Source organism: Cuculus canorus, chromosome 7 (genome assembly GCF_017976375.1).
Source record: "Cuculus canorus isolate bCucCan1 chromosome 7, bCucCan1.pri, whole genome shotgun sequence".
Taxonomy (NCBI): domain Eukaryota; kingdom Metazoa; phylum Chordata; class Aves; order Cuculiformes; family Cuculidae; genus Cuculus; species Cuculus canorus.
In genome coordinates this window covers 21,427,175-21,443,116 of record NC_071407.1, presented here as the reverse complement: position 1 = coordinate 21,443,116, position 15,942 = coordinate 21,427,175, and the positions used below count along the sequence as shown (strand labels likewise).

At 45.8% G+C, this 15,942-nt stretch overlaps 2 protein-coding genes across 5 annotated transcripts in view; both read right to left on the bottom strand.

The window, feature by feature from the left end:
• Positions 1-991: 991 nt before the first annotated feature.
• FUT11 (fucosyltransferase 11) lies at positions 992-8,105 on the bottom strand. The gene is made up of 3 exons (XM_054070809.1): positions 6,445-8,105; positions 4,488-5,113; positions 992-2,516 (listed from the first exon to the last, which is right to left on the bottom strand). The coding sequence occupies exons 1-3, from the start codon at positions 7,147-7,149 to the stop codon at positions 2,369-2,371; spliced, it is 1,479 nt and encodes a 492-aa protein (XP_053926784.1). The 5' UTR covers positions 7,150-8,105; the 3' UTR covers positions 992-2,368.
• Positions 8,106-8,284: 179 nt separating this feature from the next.
• The window catches only part of SEC24C (SEC24 homolog C, COPII coat complex component), a 35,126-nt gene continuing 27,468 nt past the window's right edge, over positions 8,285-15,942 (bottom strand). For all 4 annotated transcript variants that reach the window (XM_054070805.1, XM_054070807.1, XM_054070808.1 and 1 more), the window contains 9 exons: positions 15,683-15,853; positions 15,205-15,301; positions 14,794-14,939; positions 14,190-14,328; positions 13,262-13,380; positions 12,709-12,888; positions 11,862-12,053; positions 11,346-11,435; positions 8,285-10,303 (listed from right to left, as the gene is read on the bottom strand). In XM_054070805.1, coding sequence (XP_053926780.1) covers positions 10,163-10,303; positions 11,346-11,435; positions 11,862-12,053; positions 12,709-12,888; positions 13,262-13,380; positions 14,190-14,328; positions 14,794-14,939; positions 15,205-15,301; positions 15,683-15,853 — 1,275 coding nt within the window. In that variant the 3' untranslated portion in view covers positions 8,285-10,162. The remainder of the gene's footprint in view (positions 10,304-11,345; positions 11,436-11,861; positions 12,054-12,708; positions 12,889-13,261; positions 13,381-14,189; positions 14,329-14,793; positions 14,940-15,204; positions 15,302-15,682; positions 15,854-15,942) is intronic.

The window sequence follows — 15,942 nt, the reverse complement described above, 5'->3', positions numbered from 1 at the left end:
AAAGGAGGAGGATGGTAACGGAGGCAGATGGCTGCTTGTCTGACATAGCAAAGCCTGTTTAAACACTGATGCCCCTGATGGCTGTTTCAATTCAATTTATCCTGTTCCCTGCCCTTTAGGAGTTATTTGTTCTTCCACACCTGTTCAAACTACCCTCTGCCAAGGGGCAAGAGGGGCATTTCTCCTGTGATTCTCCAGCAGCTGCACTTTGCAGACCATTTTCAGAGAAAGAATCTCCTCCTCCTTTCCCTCCAAGCATCCACATCCACTGCTGCTTGTGTCTCATCCTACTTTCCGTCACAAAGGACCCAGACATCCTTCAGTTTGAAAGTTACTGCAGTGACAGAAATGACACAAGACAATCCTTTTTTGGTTCTAGAAATTATCAATTAGGTAGTACATCAATATTCTTCAGTGAGGTTATTTTCTTCCTAGAAATTTCAGTCCTTGCTAAAGGACAGAAAGCAGAGACTGCTGGTTCAGTGTATACAATACTCAGCTTCTCACTGAAAAAACAGGCAGCACCTGGTAACACAGCTGTAGCAGGAAAATTAGAACTTTAGGTTGTGCACTGCAATGAATTGGATTGCCAGATTTTTAATCTTCTGTCAGACATTTGTTTCTCCTCTTTCATCTCCCAGAGGGCATAAACTTACCCTAGCTTATCAACTCAATGCTGAGATCCAGCATCAACAGAATCTACCAGTGTTTCGTATCAGCAGTAATGACGAGATACTTATTTATAGAACACTTATGATAGTGAATAAAGCTATCCTGAGGGCTCTGAAATCCTCCCTCTATCACACAGTAAACAGGGAAAATGCATGACAAGTGGCGAATTACTCACCCTAGTTAGCAGAAGCATAGCAAAGCGTTTGCAGAGGTAACGTCTTCATCATCCTCAACGTCTGATAGCTTTGCTACAATTGCTGATCAATCTCAGTTGTGTGGTTTTATGAGTAGGGACACCTGCACTGCAAGAACTTGATTAAGAAAGATGTTATATACACTGTTCAGTCTGAGTATCATATAAGCCTTCCAGTAGTCACAACATGTATGATGACATCCAGCCACTGTCTTGCTGGTTTGGATTTACAGCAAGGAAGTAAGAAATCCAATTAGTGGTCAGTAAGTTTCACAATAAGTGGAACACATTTAGTATATGAACACAGGCAACAAACATGTTGTTTATAAGTCATGAACATGTAGTGATCTACAGGAGATGATAAACCAGTGTCATCTATTACTACAGAAAAAAACTCTGCAGGTACAAGGGAAATGCGAGGCTTGGGTGAGCATCACAGCTGTGAGGAGTCATAGCTGATACCCATTACTCTTTGAGTTCACCACCTGTAGGACTGTACAAAATGGTTAAATCTAGGAAGACACTAGGAACTCTGAAAAGAAAGCTGCTGAAACTGACTCATGACTCTTATTGACAAACTAAAGGCTGTACTTTGGAAAAACTCAGACAAACCCCACAGAATATCTGTGATAAAAGTTACTTCCATGTCTGAGTTGAGCTCATACTAAAGTTAAGAAGGGACATTGCGTGAGAAATATGCTTGGTAACAGCAATGAAGCTCAAAGCTGGGATTTCAGACCTGCTGGAAACTTATAAGAACCAAAGCATACCGATTTCACCCTAGTACCAGGTGATACATTTTCTCATGTGCAACACCTTGTTGGAAGATGTAAACTAAATAATGTAGTCTCTCATCCCACAGTAAGCATCACCTGGGAAGTTAGCAGAGTAAGAGAGCTGCTTATCACTATTCAGTTACCCTGACATGAAGGAGTACTTGAGGCACACTTACTTGGGTATAAGACACTTTATTGCTGCAATTTCATAAGGCATAATCGCTCTCCACAGACATTTGTCTTTTGTAACTCCTTCACTGGAAAAACTATTTGTTCACAGCAGGTAAAAGTACACCTTTATGAGGACGGTAAGTGGTTTATAAAATACTTATAAAAAACAATTAATACTTTGTAGATTAAAAAAAAATCCCTGAAATACCTTAGGGCGTTTGAGCAAGAGTCTGAAGAAGCGTTCCTTCGAAGTCATGCACGCCATGAGGAAACCATACCAAGTGCAAGAGGAGAGCAAATTCTCCTTTTGCCCCCCATGCTGACACCTGCAATCAGGAGCAGCTTCACACCACGGAGCTGAAATTCAAATCAAAGCAGTTGCTCAGATCTCCACCGCCGAAATCCAACTGTAACAAAAACTTACTCACTTCATTCACGGGATAAAACAGTCTCTGTCAGAATTTCTCTTCTATTTCAAGGCAGACATTTGGAGCGAGGTAAGAATTCGGTCTCACCTTCCACTGCAATTTTCAAATCAAGCTGCCACAGAGCTGGGTCAGTGCTGCCTCGTCCTCTTGAGAAAGATCTCATGCATATAGTCCCAAAATCGTCCCTGATGCGACTCATTGCGGTGAATCATAGCAGTGAGGGCCTCACCCTGATCGAGACCTTGCCAATAGTCCTGCAGCCACATCTCTTTCCAACTGAAACAGAAAAGAAATACCACCATAAACTGCTAAAAAACCAAATCAGTCTGAAGCTGCAACAGCACAGAAACCAATTTTTCTCTTTCCCCTAAAAGGAAAACAGGCCCAGAGATGGTGATGACAAAGGATGTTGCCACCATGCCATTGTTCCCCAAAGTCATTTGAAAAGAAATTTGCTGTGAAAACTATCTGCAGAAAATATAATTCACTATTAGCATTATAGCATTCTGCAGGAGTCAGCATGTGACTGTAGTGATAACCAAAGAGACTAAATTGTTAACTGCAAAGATTGAAACCATCTACTAAAATAAAATCTCGTCTGAGTCCCTACATGAGTTTGAAAGCAGCCTCCCATAGCCACGACATGCAGAACCAGCCAGAGAACCAGTGGTTTTTCAGACAAACCATTTAACAATTAGAGAATGACAACTACTTATTACAAACTCAGGTTATACAGGGCAGAGACAAAAAAAAGGCATTACATCCCTCAGCCCTGACTCCATTCTTTATTGCCAGACCGCACGGTAGAGTACATATTTTCTCTTCTTCAGTGCATACGTTCTCACACATTTCATAGCACAGACTGTATCACTGTATGAATTCCCTTCCCACCCATGATCACATGGACCACTTCTTTTATTTGTGTTAGATCAAGGTATGGCAATAGTTTATGAATCTTCCCTCTGTTATATCTGCCACCCAGCCACATCAGCCCATCACCAATTTTGGGAAGAAGGACCAAACACAATGCTCTAATCTGTCCATATGAGTTAGCCGATGCTTGTTGCTTATAGACAGAGCTTTCTGCTTCTCCCTGACAACCACAGGAATAAGTACAGTGCCCTCTGTGTGCCCTTTGTACACCCTACAATAGAGCATGCATGACTGCACAGCCCAGCAGCAGATCTCACCCACTGCTCCAGGAAGAGCAAAAGAGATGCACAATGTGTCACTGTCACTTGCTTTGGGAGCAGCAGGCAACTCGTATGCCATGGGAATTAATTTTCTGCGGTCAGCAGCATGATCTATGATGGGACATCTCTGCAGTGTACACCAACAGAGACTTCAAAATAAACCTCTTCACATAGATCACATTGGAAGGATCAAAGACAGAGGCTGACTTCTGCCTTAGAAAACAACATCTGCCAAAAGGTTCCTCTGTAAAATGCAGCACTTGGACGCACTGCAAGATCACTGCTTACCAGCTCAAATCATTAATTTTTGTTCCAAGAACTGCCAATGCGAGTTACTTGTTCTTTACAGCACTGAACAAGGACACAGTCAGGACTACTCGCATTCAGTACCTGACACAAGAATAAATGGCTGTAGGGAACAGAGAAAAGAAAATGTTTTCCAGCCATACTCTACGGAAATGGCACCAAAAGGAATTCTGCTATCCCAGTGAAGACTTTCATAAAAAATATTGTATAAGAATACTTTGGTATTTTTCATTTTACATTCTCGTCACTGTTTTTTAAGAAAATAATCTGACTCTGTAACTTGGAAACTGTAACTTGGAAAAAAATTGGTACCCCAGGATGAACATGACTGTACAAGTGTCCTGAAACCACCAACTACACACACCTGAGACCTTATCACCATGAGACAAAGATCTACCTTTAATGCTGGCTGATTACTGGATTCGATTGCAATTCTATTGCATCGTACCTCACAGCACACACGTGGCAAATGTGATACATCTTTAAGCTGGTTTTCCTCATGAGGCACAAACCACTGTATTACCCTTGCGCTCCTCATTCAACCACCAACCACTTCAACCACCCACACCTCTCCTTCAGCCTCAGTGCCACACAGTATGAGCAGAACCACCACACCACCCACAGGACTTAAAGTGTAACTGGAGATAGGTTAAGAGATGCTTCAAGTACAAAGTATTACTAAAAGTTACAGCTACTATTATTTGAAGCTTTTTTTTTCCCTCCAGAAAGCACAGTATTGGAACACTACCTGTCTTGTCCAGAGAGGTCGTCAACAGATCCAAACCCAGGGGTTGGCATAGGACATCCCATGTGCTGGAACTGAGCAATTCGAGGTTTGGGAGCTGGGATCTTCCCTTGAGACTTTTTGTGTTCCTCCTCTTCCCTTAGCCGCGCGTTCTCCATGTCACAGACAAAACACTCGAAGCCATTCAGGTAATTGGGCAGAGTCATGTCGTTCACACCCCACTCCCGCTTCTCCAGGCTCTCTAGCAAGAGCTGGTTTTGGATTCCACCAGGTTTTTTATACTCTAGATACTTCATATATTCCTCCCCATTCTTGTCCAGGAAATCAAGGTACTTTGCCAGCTCCCGGGGGCTCTCAAAGTCATCGATAAGAATGATGGAGTGATTGTCTGGCATCCAGTCCCGAACAGACGGGGAGCCTCGGTACACCGGGACAGCACCCAGGTGCATCGGGCGCCACAGCTTCTCCGTCATGTAGTCATCGCATATGGCGTTCTCCAAGGCCAGGTGGAACTTGTACCTGGCAATGAAAGCCATGAACTCGGAGTCTTCAGTAGTGGCTGTAGAGGTGTCTCTCAGTCGCTCACTGGGAAGATCACGGTTATGCAGGCATTTGCCGTAGGAGTCAACCTAAAGTAACACCAGAACATTGTCAAAGAAATATGTTTGTTTTCAGAGCTTTTAGATCTTGTACAATTCCTAACTCTCATCAGTTCCCAGCCACCTCACTTTAGCTTCACTCTCACTCCAAGGTCTTTCCCTTGTGGCTATTCCCAGACTAAAAGATGCTACAGACTGGGGAGGACAGAGAAAGGAATATGTCACTCCAAAACATATTTGTTAGCAGATGAACCAGAAAGTGAGAGGTAAGGAAGGGCATTCAACTCTTTGATAATCTAAAAGTCACCTTTCAACCAAAGAGAGACCCAGTACAGTTGTCACACGTTCCTGCCAGCCTCAGCAGACTGGCAAAAGCTTTCCATTTGTCAGACTAAGAAAACCTGACATGGAGAGCTAAAAGAATACTGCCTAAAACTGAAAGACAATAACTTCATCTGGAATCTGCTTCATACTTTGGAACGATTAATGATTCTATGGAATCACCATAGAAGCAACACAGTCCCACCACAACGCAGGTAAAGAAATTCTTGAGATACAGGAATCTGTCTTTTTACTACACATCCATACTTCCAAGTGGGCGCAAGGCTTGGAAACGGACAGCCTTCCTGTAAACTAACTGGACAGTCTGCAGATTTCAGCACCTTCTAGCACTTGGTCTGCAAGACCAAGCTTACCAGGGCTCAGCCCAATGCGTGCCTGATGTGGTGGATGCCCCTTCCCTGGAAACACTCAAGGTCCAGTTGGATGGGGCTCTGAGGAGTCTGATAAAGGTGAAGATGTCCCTGCTTGTGCAGAGGGAGTGGAACTGAATGGGTTTTAATAGTCCCTTCCAACATAAACCATCCCATGATTCTATGATCCTGACTTTGGCCAGCTCTGCAGCTGACAGCCGCCACCAGGCTGACCTCCTGGCATATCTGGCCCACGCTTTGGGAAGTAACACAACTCTGGCAGTCGGAATGCATCACATTAGGATTTGTGACGTGCCTAAAAACAAGCACAAATGAATGCCCTTAGCAGGCGGCAGTCAACCCATTGCTCACCCATCGCGTTAGGGGTTTATCTGTCTGGATGCTGAATCCCAATATGAGGCGACGGGTCAGCCTGTTGCTCGCCCATCGCACTGGGTGCTCACCACCACACCGGGTGTTTATCCAGCCCGATGCTGAGCGCCGTGACAAGGCGGCGGTGACTCCCACCGCTCACCCATCGCGTTAGGCGTTTATCCAGCCGGAGACCGGCGCCCAGCCCGCAGCGCCCGTTCAGCCCACAGCTCACCAATCACGCCGGGCCCCGTTACAAGGCGCGGGCGGCTCGCAGGGCCTCCCCGCGCCGCTCACCTGGATGTGCTTCATGAGCTCCCGCACGTAGCGGTCGCGGTCGGAGGGGACGTGGCAGTGGGACTGCAGGTAGAGGACGGGCGCGTAGCCCCGCCGCCGCCACGCGTCGCGCTCCGCCAGCGCGGGGGCGGGTGCCCGCAGGTACGGGGCGCCCGGCAGCCACTGCAGCGTCAGCGGGAAGTCGGAGCCGCGGCGGAAGGTGGCGGTGTAGTTGAAGAGGTGGATGCCGGGAGGGTGCGAGAGCAGGAAGTTGTTCATGGGGGACTCCTCGTGGAAGAGCGCCCAGGTCTGGCGGGGCAGGCGCGGCAGCGGCGCCTCGTACGCCCTGAAGTCGGTGCCGTAGAAGAGCAGCGCGGCGGTGCGGCGGCCGCGGGCGGCGCGGCGGCGGCGCGTGGCCAGACACGACCCCCGCGCGCAGTCGATGCGCTCCGTGTCGCCCGGGAAGTGCGGGAAGAGGCTGCCGCTCCACCACAGCAGCACTGGCAGCGAGCGGTCGCTCCGCGTGTCGTTGTTGCCGGGGCCGCGGTAGGAGGCGGCGGCGGCGAAGGACGCGCCGGGAGGGACGGGGTCCCGCGGCCACTCCTCCGCCCCACACTGCCCCGGGACGCCCGGGCCCAGCGCAGCCCCCGCCGCCCAGCACAGCCACAGCAGCAGCAGCACTCGCAGCGTAGCGCGGGACCCTCCGCCACAGCGCCCCGGCCTCATCCCCGCCACGGCCCCGCCGGACACCGCCCCGCCGCGTCACGTGACAGAGCCAGTCCGCCACAGCTCGCCCTCACGTGACAGCGCCCGCCTGCCCTGTTGCGAGGCGGCTGCGCGATGGAGCGGTGGTTGTGGTGGAATTCCCGCTCGGTTCTGGAGTTGCTGAAGGCTTCGCGTTCATTCCTCGAGAGAGAGCTCGGCCCCGGCCGCAGCGCGGCTCGTTCGTAACTTGGGGCGGCAGCAGAGGTGGCCGCGCTCTGGGCGGGACAAGGAATCTCTGCTGCCCTTTGGAAAGGGCGGTGTGGGCAGGACCCGGGAGCTCCCGAGCCGGGGCAGAGGGGCCGCCCCCCTCCCCTCCCCCCGGAGCGCCAGTCCCGGGTGCGTCCCGACCTGCTGCCACCAACCCCCGCTGGGGAGTTGCCGCCCGTCGAACGCGCTGCACGGAGCCCCTCAGCAGCCAGAGGGAGCGGCTCCGGAGCGGCCCCTGCACCCCGCGTGCGCTCTGTGGGAGGGCAACCCCAAAAATATGCTACAGCAACGTCGGTCCCAAGGGATATTTCGCAGTGTCTCGTGCTCCGGTGGCGATGGCTGCGAGGTTACAGGCACGCTGTACATCATCCCAGGCTGCAGTCGGCAGCTTCACGTTTGTATTAGCACCCTACCCTCCAAGAACCCCTCCCGCCCAGCTGCCCTGCTCTGAAATAGGAGATGTTTCTCTGAAAAAAACAGGACTGGGCAGTCTTTGAGTTGACGTTGTCACAAGGTAAGGGTGACACCCCCACCCAGACCCAAGCTGCCAGAAAAAAGGGGACGGTCCTTGCGAATTCAGAGTTCAGAAGGGGCAGAAAGTTAAAAGCTGTTCATTTAAGTGAAGTAACACCACCATTAAACACCACCTTTTCTCTGTCGACTGTGGTCGAGTTTGTCACCAATCACCGTGCATAAAGAAAAAAAACCAAAACAAATGAATCCGGTCAGCTGAAGACTGGAGTGTACTTCCCACTTCCTCCCTCCCGCAAAATACAGGGTTTGGAAAAATAAGCACTGTTTATTTACTAACAATGACATAAAATACATCTTAATATATTTTTATTTCTTTACAAATTAAAAGATGCATTGGAAAAAAACAAGTGAAGAAAATGAAAGGTTCATTTATGATTTCATTTCCACCCCCCTGCCCCCAAATATTAATACTAGAAATCAGTATTTGTTGAATTCTGTGGTTGCTGTGCCTTATATTCCCAGGAACTTGTTCTTGTTTTTCCCCTCTGGTTAAAAATCCTCTACTTTTTTTTTGGTTGGAGGCAGTACGTGGAGTAAAAAGTCAGCCACACTTACACAAAAACGCCAAAGGTTCTGTCAACTCCATCGTGAAAGAATTTCTCCATTACAATTTTCATATTCCACTGTCTGTGTAGTGATGGGAGGGAAGACAAACTAGCAGCATTAGAAGAAAAATGGATTTATATATATGCTACAGGATATGGAACTAAAAGCACAGCCAGGTATCCTTCTGATCTTAACAAGGACTTTCCTCTGAAATATCAAGCTGAATATGTTCTCTAACCCATCTACATTCTTCCTTCCACACTTAGTGCTTACAGCTTGAACTCCCAGGTATTGTAAGAACACTTAAGCATTCATGTTAAAATATACAAGCCTCTTTTCCAAAGTGAGTAAACAAAGCCCTTAGAACTCTGAATTTGACTTGCTCTTGCTCACTCTTCGCAGGAGTCTTCTCGTCCACCCTTGCAGAACGGAGCATCAGAGTGGCCAAAGTGAATGAATTAATCTGTCTGAGGTATTTTAGTTTAACAAACAGGCTTAGAAAAAGGTTTTGTGCAAGCTGATCAGTAGGTAGAACGAGGGAGGGTATAAATATCCAGCAAGGAAACTCTTCACTATGGCCCAGGTGCTTCCAAAACCAGATACTGGGTACTTGCAATACAGTCTAAATCTTAGTTCTCATATCCCCTTCCTTGTATTCTAGAGTACAAAGCAGTCTCAAATTTGCATCAGTATAACTCAAATTCCCGTTTGTTTACTATAATTCACAATAATATGTTTGAACATGGCCACTTTCTTATCATCCAGTTCCTACACAGCCCCACACCACCTTCTTAAAAGTATTTTCTGCTTAAGGGCAAGAGGCTTTGTTCCCACCACCATCTGGATAGACAGGTAAGCTCTGCACGAGAGGCCATGGAACATGGACTGAGAAGGGCACTACAGAAGCGTGCAATGAGAAGGGAAGGAGACGCCATACACACACACCAGGAAGCACCGTATTTATCCCTAACGCTGTTCAGAAGCCGCTGATGTTGCTTACTGAACTGTTACTCCATTACAGATGTGCACAGCAATGTACGGTAAAGGGATGATTGCAGATAGAAATTTGCCCTGCTGCCTCTTGGCTTATCATTCATGCTCTTTTCCATGGATTTCAGGTTCAGCCAGCCACACGATACATCTATGCTCTGCAATTCATGTTTTCCTCTTCAGAGAAGGAGACACAACATATTTGGCTGCTCCGCTTCCCACCGCCCAGCCTGCCTCTCATCCTCCTGGACTGCGCATCCTCTTCACACCTGGAGCATGCACACGCGCCCACACAAACACACACACACACACAGCAACTACCAGAAGTTTTGAAGTTACCGCTTTTTCACCCGATGTTGAATCATGTACAGTGAACTGAAAAAAAACTACATTCATTACAACAGGATTAGCGAGCAAGGGGTGGGGGGGCGAACTCCTGCCAAGCACAGGAAACAATTCTGATACGGGTAAAAGACCTGGTATCAAAGGCCTTTTGTTTAGCCCTCACCAGGAGAATGTTTCATCTCTCATATGGGACTGGGAGAAGTTGAAAGGATTTCTGCTTATGCAAGGTGTATTAAAAATTATGGAATTGTACAGATTTCTATGTTGTCCTGTTTGAGGGTGCTGGGCCCTCCCATCAGGTCATTAGTGGAGACTGAAATGTCACTGCTGAGTTCTAGCACCACTCCCGCCTCTAGCTCAGTAGCTGCCGAATCTCCTTGTGCATGTGACACAGGAAGTCCACATAGGAAGCACCCCCGCTCAGGCTCTTGTCCTCCACCAGGAAGTGTTTGAACAGCATCTCTAGCTTATCTTCTTGCTTCACAATTATTAACTACAAAAACCCAAAAGCAAAACCAACAGTGAGTAGTTAGCAGAATTCATGTTCTTTGAAAAAAAGAGCAAAAACCTAAATGGCTCAAAAATCCAAAGATGGATAACCATAACCACAGTGTATAGGGCTGATGAGCCTTGACTTTTGTAACTAAGCTGGGTTAAGTCTCAGACCAAATAGAAAGAAAATAGTGTGAGCAGCAGGACAAAGGAAGGGATTCTGTCTCTCTACACCACTCTGAAGCAACCCTGCCTGGAGTTCTGTGTCCAGTCTGCAGCCCTCAGCACAGAAGAGACATGGACCTGTTGGAACGGGTCCAGAGGAGGGCTACAAAAACGATCTGAGGGCTGGAGCACCTCTGCTGTGAAGACAGGCTGAGAGAGGTGGGGTTGTGTGGCCTGGAGAAGAGAAGGCTCCACGGACACCTTATCGCAGCCTTTCAGTACTTCAAGGGGACATTGTAAGCTTTGTAAGGGGAACAAACGCTGGCAATGCCTGTTGTGATAGGATAAGGGATAATGGTTTTAGACTAAAAGGGTGTATTTACACTAGATGTAAGGAAGAATTTTTTTTTTTACAATGAGGATAGTGGAACACTGAAACAAGTTTTCCAGAGACATGGTCAATGCCTCATTCAAGGCCAGGTTGGATGGGACTCTGAGCACCCTGATCCAATGGGAGGTGTCCCTGCTCATGGCAGGGGCATGGAACTGGATCACCTTTAAGGTCCCTTCCACCCCAAACCATTCCATGAGCCTATGAAAATACCATGTAAGTGGTTTGTGCGTTAGTACACTATAACACATATAATGTGTTATAATATAAATGTGTTATATATAAAAAAAAAAATCTGTTTCAGCACTATGATAAGCACAGAACTCCATCTATTAGTACAAAAAAGAAATTCAGATCCTTGAAAACTTTGTTTGAATCACATTTATGAGATCAGGAAGAATAAGTTCAGCACTGCAACATTCCCAGGCATCACCTGCTCCTCTAAAAGGGAAGGGGATTCAAAGCTACAAGTAGGGGATGTTTTTACCTTCATGTAGCGGGATCTCTGCATTTGAAGCATGCTGACAATAGATCGTACTTTCTTTGAAAAGGCGTTTTCCAAGACAGGCAGGGTACTCTGGAATGAAAGATATCCGACTCCAATTAGTCACAGGAGACAGAGCAGCATTAAACAAAACTCAGCAGTTTTGTCATGTTACACAGTGGTAGAGGCACATCTGCCCCCACAAACATACAATCTCTTTGGCCTTACCTAGTTGAAAGAATATAACATGATATCAGAATTCAGGGTCAATCATTCATTCCATTTACATGTCAACAGTTCTTTTCACCATCAGTGGAGGTGTGGTTTGTCAAATAAAGCTAGGCAAGAACATGCCAAACATGCCTAGACTAAGGACACTTCCACTATAGTTTCACATGCTTGTGCTTCTCTCGTTCCCAGTGTGAAAATACAACACTATTTTCTCAACTTGCTTTCTGATTGTTTTACATTTTGGGCAACTGTCACAGCCACCACCTCCCACACTGCCCTCCAGCTCACCAAGGTGTTGCTGATCTGACTGAAGGATGACACTCCAAAGAGATTCTGGATCAGGCCTTGCTGCACATTGACTCCCACCCACACAAAGATGTTCAGCCCATTCTCCAACAGATAAATGTCACCCTTGGAGAGACGTTCCTCTGAGTTCCGGATTGCTGCTGGCAAGGAGTCACTGTCAACATCTGCTTTGGTCTGTTTTAGAGTGAAACAAAAAATAAAGTCAAATCGTGGTTATAACCCAAGAATGTCTTATGAAGACCTGGAAATTTGCCACCAAGACCCCAACACTATTCTCATTTTTAGGACTCATAAGACTGCAATAGCTATGAGTGAAGTACCATCTTCCTTAGTTTAGTTTTCTTAGTGAATGTGACACAGAAGCAGATCAGAGACTCTCGGTCAGCAGGAATGAATACAGGGCTGCTGTGAAATTACTCTGTAGTTCTAATATTGCCTCCTGGTGCAGAAATGTAATCAGTTGTTAACGTTATTCCAGCAGCATGGTACTGAAAAGTCAGAATAGTACATAGAGTTGCTCGGCAATGATGAAAATCGCTACGTAAAGTTACAAAAAGCTTTAGGACTTTTACAAGACTATGAAAGAGTCAGAAGTGTCCTCTTTGCCACTAGTCACATGCACACAGCTCAGGGAAAAAGTACCCCAGCAAATTCACAAGATGTAGTAATGCACTGGTTGCTGAGTGGAATTAAGTGAAGTATTCCAACAGATGGCAGATCCCAAATCCTTCTCAAATCGCTTTGCCTTACTAAAATATAAATGCCAGTCCTTATGACAAGTCAAGACAACAGCAAGTCTCAAGCAGTAAAAATACCCTGAATTACTCACCAGAGGCAAAAGCCTGGGATAAAAGAAAACGTTTGTTTCTGCCACATCCATGGATGTGACCAACTGACGAATGTAGGCACGGTCATCTGTTGTGACCTCTGGACCGGGCTGAAGGACGTCACTCTTCAACACACAATTCAAGTACACAGGAAGCAGCTTCATGCATTCAGGGAGGATCAGCTACAAGTCACAGACACGAGTTGGTCAGCCGTCTTGCTGAATAAGCAATTAAACGTGATTTGACAAAATGAGGCTTACATGAACGTGTGGTACGGCTGTGAGGAGTGAAAGCTGACAATTATATCATAGACTTGCCAAAACAACATAAAGCTTTTCCCTGGAGCAGGCAATGCTTCCTAGGCTCCAGACAGATGTCCAAGAAGCCATTCTCAACTAGTTTTACCTGCAATCTCTTCACTCCCCTGTGTCTTCCCTTTGCAAACTGCTACTGAGCAAAGCAACTGGCTTTTGTTTTTTGAGCAGGTTAAGGAAGAAACTCCTATCATCTCCTAATTCCTGAGCCTGTGACTCAAGTGAGAGCACTGTTGCTTACCTGGCCAGCCGAAGAGGGACTAGCACAGTTCTTTCGATAGCAAGCAAGGATCTGGGCGCACTGGCTGATCAGTGCATCTCGTACAGCCTTTACTGGACTACTCAGAACTCCACGATATGCTGCCGAGAAAGAGGGGAGACATGGACAGCTGTCAAGTGATTGCTCACAAACAGTAAAAAAACCCAACATTGCTTCCACAAAGTAAATCTAAACTTCTGTTGTTTATGAAGGCCTTTTTTCCTCTCCCCTTCAAACTTGAGATCATACTTGAGAGATCATACCTCCCTACTGAAGATCTGATAAAGCTCATTTACTCTGTTTTATTACATATTCTTCAACTTTCCATCTCTCCCATGTAATTAAAAATACATCTAATCATATTTGACAGCAGGGGGTATATAAAAGGACTTTCTATAGACCTGGCCATCTTCCTTTAATGGACGGAAAATAGGCTGTTTCTTATATTTTAATGGCAATGAACATACATCTCTGCTAGATTTGTAGGCTTCTGCTGCAAATTAGAAAGGGTAAATGGGGTACAACACAAAAGTATGATATTTAACCCACAGCAGTGCACAAAGGCCACCATTTCCTATTCCCAAAGTGAATTTCTGGAACAGTTAAAGAACAAACTTAACCAGTCCAGAAAAAGACAAGGATGAATTCAGACAGCTTTCAATGCAAACCTCTACTAAAAAGATTTTAGACAAGAAAATGTGTGAAGGACAAGCCTAGATCCCATCTGTAACTCTCATCCTAAGCAACAATAGCGTCATTGCAGCTTTATGCTCTTTCCCATAAATGACCAAGGTATCAGCACTGCCACCTGACATTTGATGCAAAGAGTATAAATAGGTGTTGTTGGATGACAGCAAGCATTTTAACAGCAGTTAAAGGCTGCAATTCTTGTCACTGTATCCACCCTTACCATATTTAGCCAAGTAATTGATGAGGGTGTCTGTCTCACAGTTTCGATAGAGGTCAGCAAGCTGCGTGCAGCAGTTTAAGGAGAGGTTGTGAATGCGGAGTCGTCGCTGTCCTGCACAACTTGTATATAACAGAGCACACTGCAGGAGACAAAAAAAATCCAGGATATGGAAAAGTGAGGTCCTATTACAGTAGGAAAAACTTGATTAAAAACTAGGATTCTGATGCCTGCACAAATAAGATGGCTATGTAAAAGACTTGCACAACAAGCTAAAAGCGTATGCTAAGAATGAGGGTCAACAAAGGATAAGAAGCAGCAAAGTTGGCAGTTTGTATTAAGAGAATTGGTCTTGGAAAATAGCCCGTAGGTTGAATTAGTCTAGGTCACCCTTAGAACAAGTACGCTGAAAGGTTAAGGGTATTGTAAGAGGCAGAAAGAACAAATGGTTCCTTGAAGGAGTGTCTAATGATTTAGTTCAGAGGGACCCCGTCCTTTCCTGCAACTGGTGCTCTCCCCAGCTGAAAACTGGCTCCACCCAGACACAGTTTTGTGGCATTTCTAAACTGTCAGCTCACTTATCTCTTCCAAAAAGTGTCCGTCTCACCTGGAGGAGTGCACCACTATCTTCGCTCAGTTTGTCATCATGCTTGAACTCCACTGTGATTGTTTTATCACAGTCTAAACCGGCCATTTCAACATCTGTTGTGTTGCTCATGTAGAAAGCTCCAAAAAAGTCAGTTGCTCGAATACCTAAAAAAAAATATCAAAAAAATTCCAGTGTGAACCACAATTTTCAGTAACAAGACAGCTTGAAAGTCCTGTCAGCAGTGACACTAAGCTATCTGGACAGATTTCAGTAGGGATCTTTGCTCAGTCTCGACAGAAGTCTTAGAATTTAGCAGAGCTTTTGCATAGCCTAGTCTCAAATTAAGAGATTTAAACTAAAGAAAAATCCCTTTCTTCCCATACAATGTGCTTGAAGCAGTTGCTAAGATTCATTCATGCTAACACTCACCTGTGCTTGTGCGCACTCTCATTACAGCATCAAATCCCACTTCCTTCTGGACATCTCTTCTCAAGTCATTTAGGAACCTGTCTTGGTCTGTCTCCAGCTAGAACACAAGTGTCAATTCAGGTTTCACACTCCAAGAAGTCAGAGCTGTTCCATAAACCATGAAGTACTTTCTGTTTTTAAATTATCTCCTGCAGTCTTACTCTAAAACCAGACATCACACACGGCCTAATGTCCTGATACTAAAATATTGTGCAAAAAGGTAACAGCATAGCTTTTCTTTTTGTTGTTCCTATTAAAAGCTATTTTGTGTAAAAGCATAAAGCTGAAAGAATAATTTTGGTGAAAATCTTGACATTTCAGTAGCAACTTATTTCCAAAGTAGTACTTTCTCACTCTGGTTCACACTGAAAAAGAACTCTCAACTAAACAATCACTCTTTTGGAGAGCAAGCAGCAGGTTGAGTCAACACCACTCATACCTGGAAATACGCATACTTATAGATGGAGCCTCCTGTCTGGAAGGTTACTACACCTAGTGTTGCCACATCCAAATACTGGTTTGGAAACAGGAAGAGATCCACACAGCAGCCCTGGGCCACGCAGTCCTTGGCCAAATTGTTGTAAAAGCTTGTCTGTGGTTGAAACAAAGTCTAAGAAAGGAAATCAGAGATGAGATAGGAGTTTGTGGCAAGAAAAGGCAAGCGACATTCAGTTTATAATCCCAGTCGATACACTTCTA

Bases quoted from the DNA above. Each gene is read 5' to 3' on its own strand.
- FUT11 (XM_054070809.1), bottom strand. From the start codon at position 7,149: ATGAGGCCGGGGCGCTGTGGCGGAGGGTCCCGCGCTACGCTGCGAGTG. The intron at 5,114-6,444 runs GTGAGCGGCGCG...GTGTTACTTTAG, and splicing joins AGCTCATGAAGCACATCCAG to GTTGACTCCTACGGCAAATG. The intron at 2,517-4,487 runs GTAGTGTTCCAA...TTTCTGTTTCAG, and splicing joins GACCTCTCTGGACAAGACAG to TTGGAAAGAGATGTGGCTGC.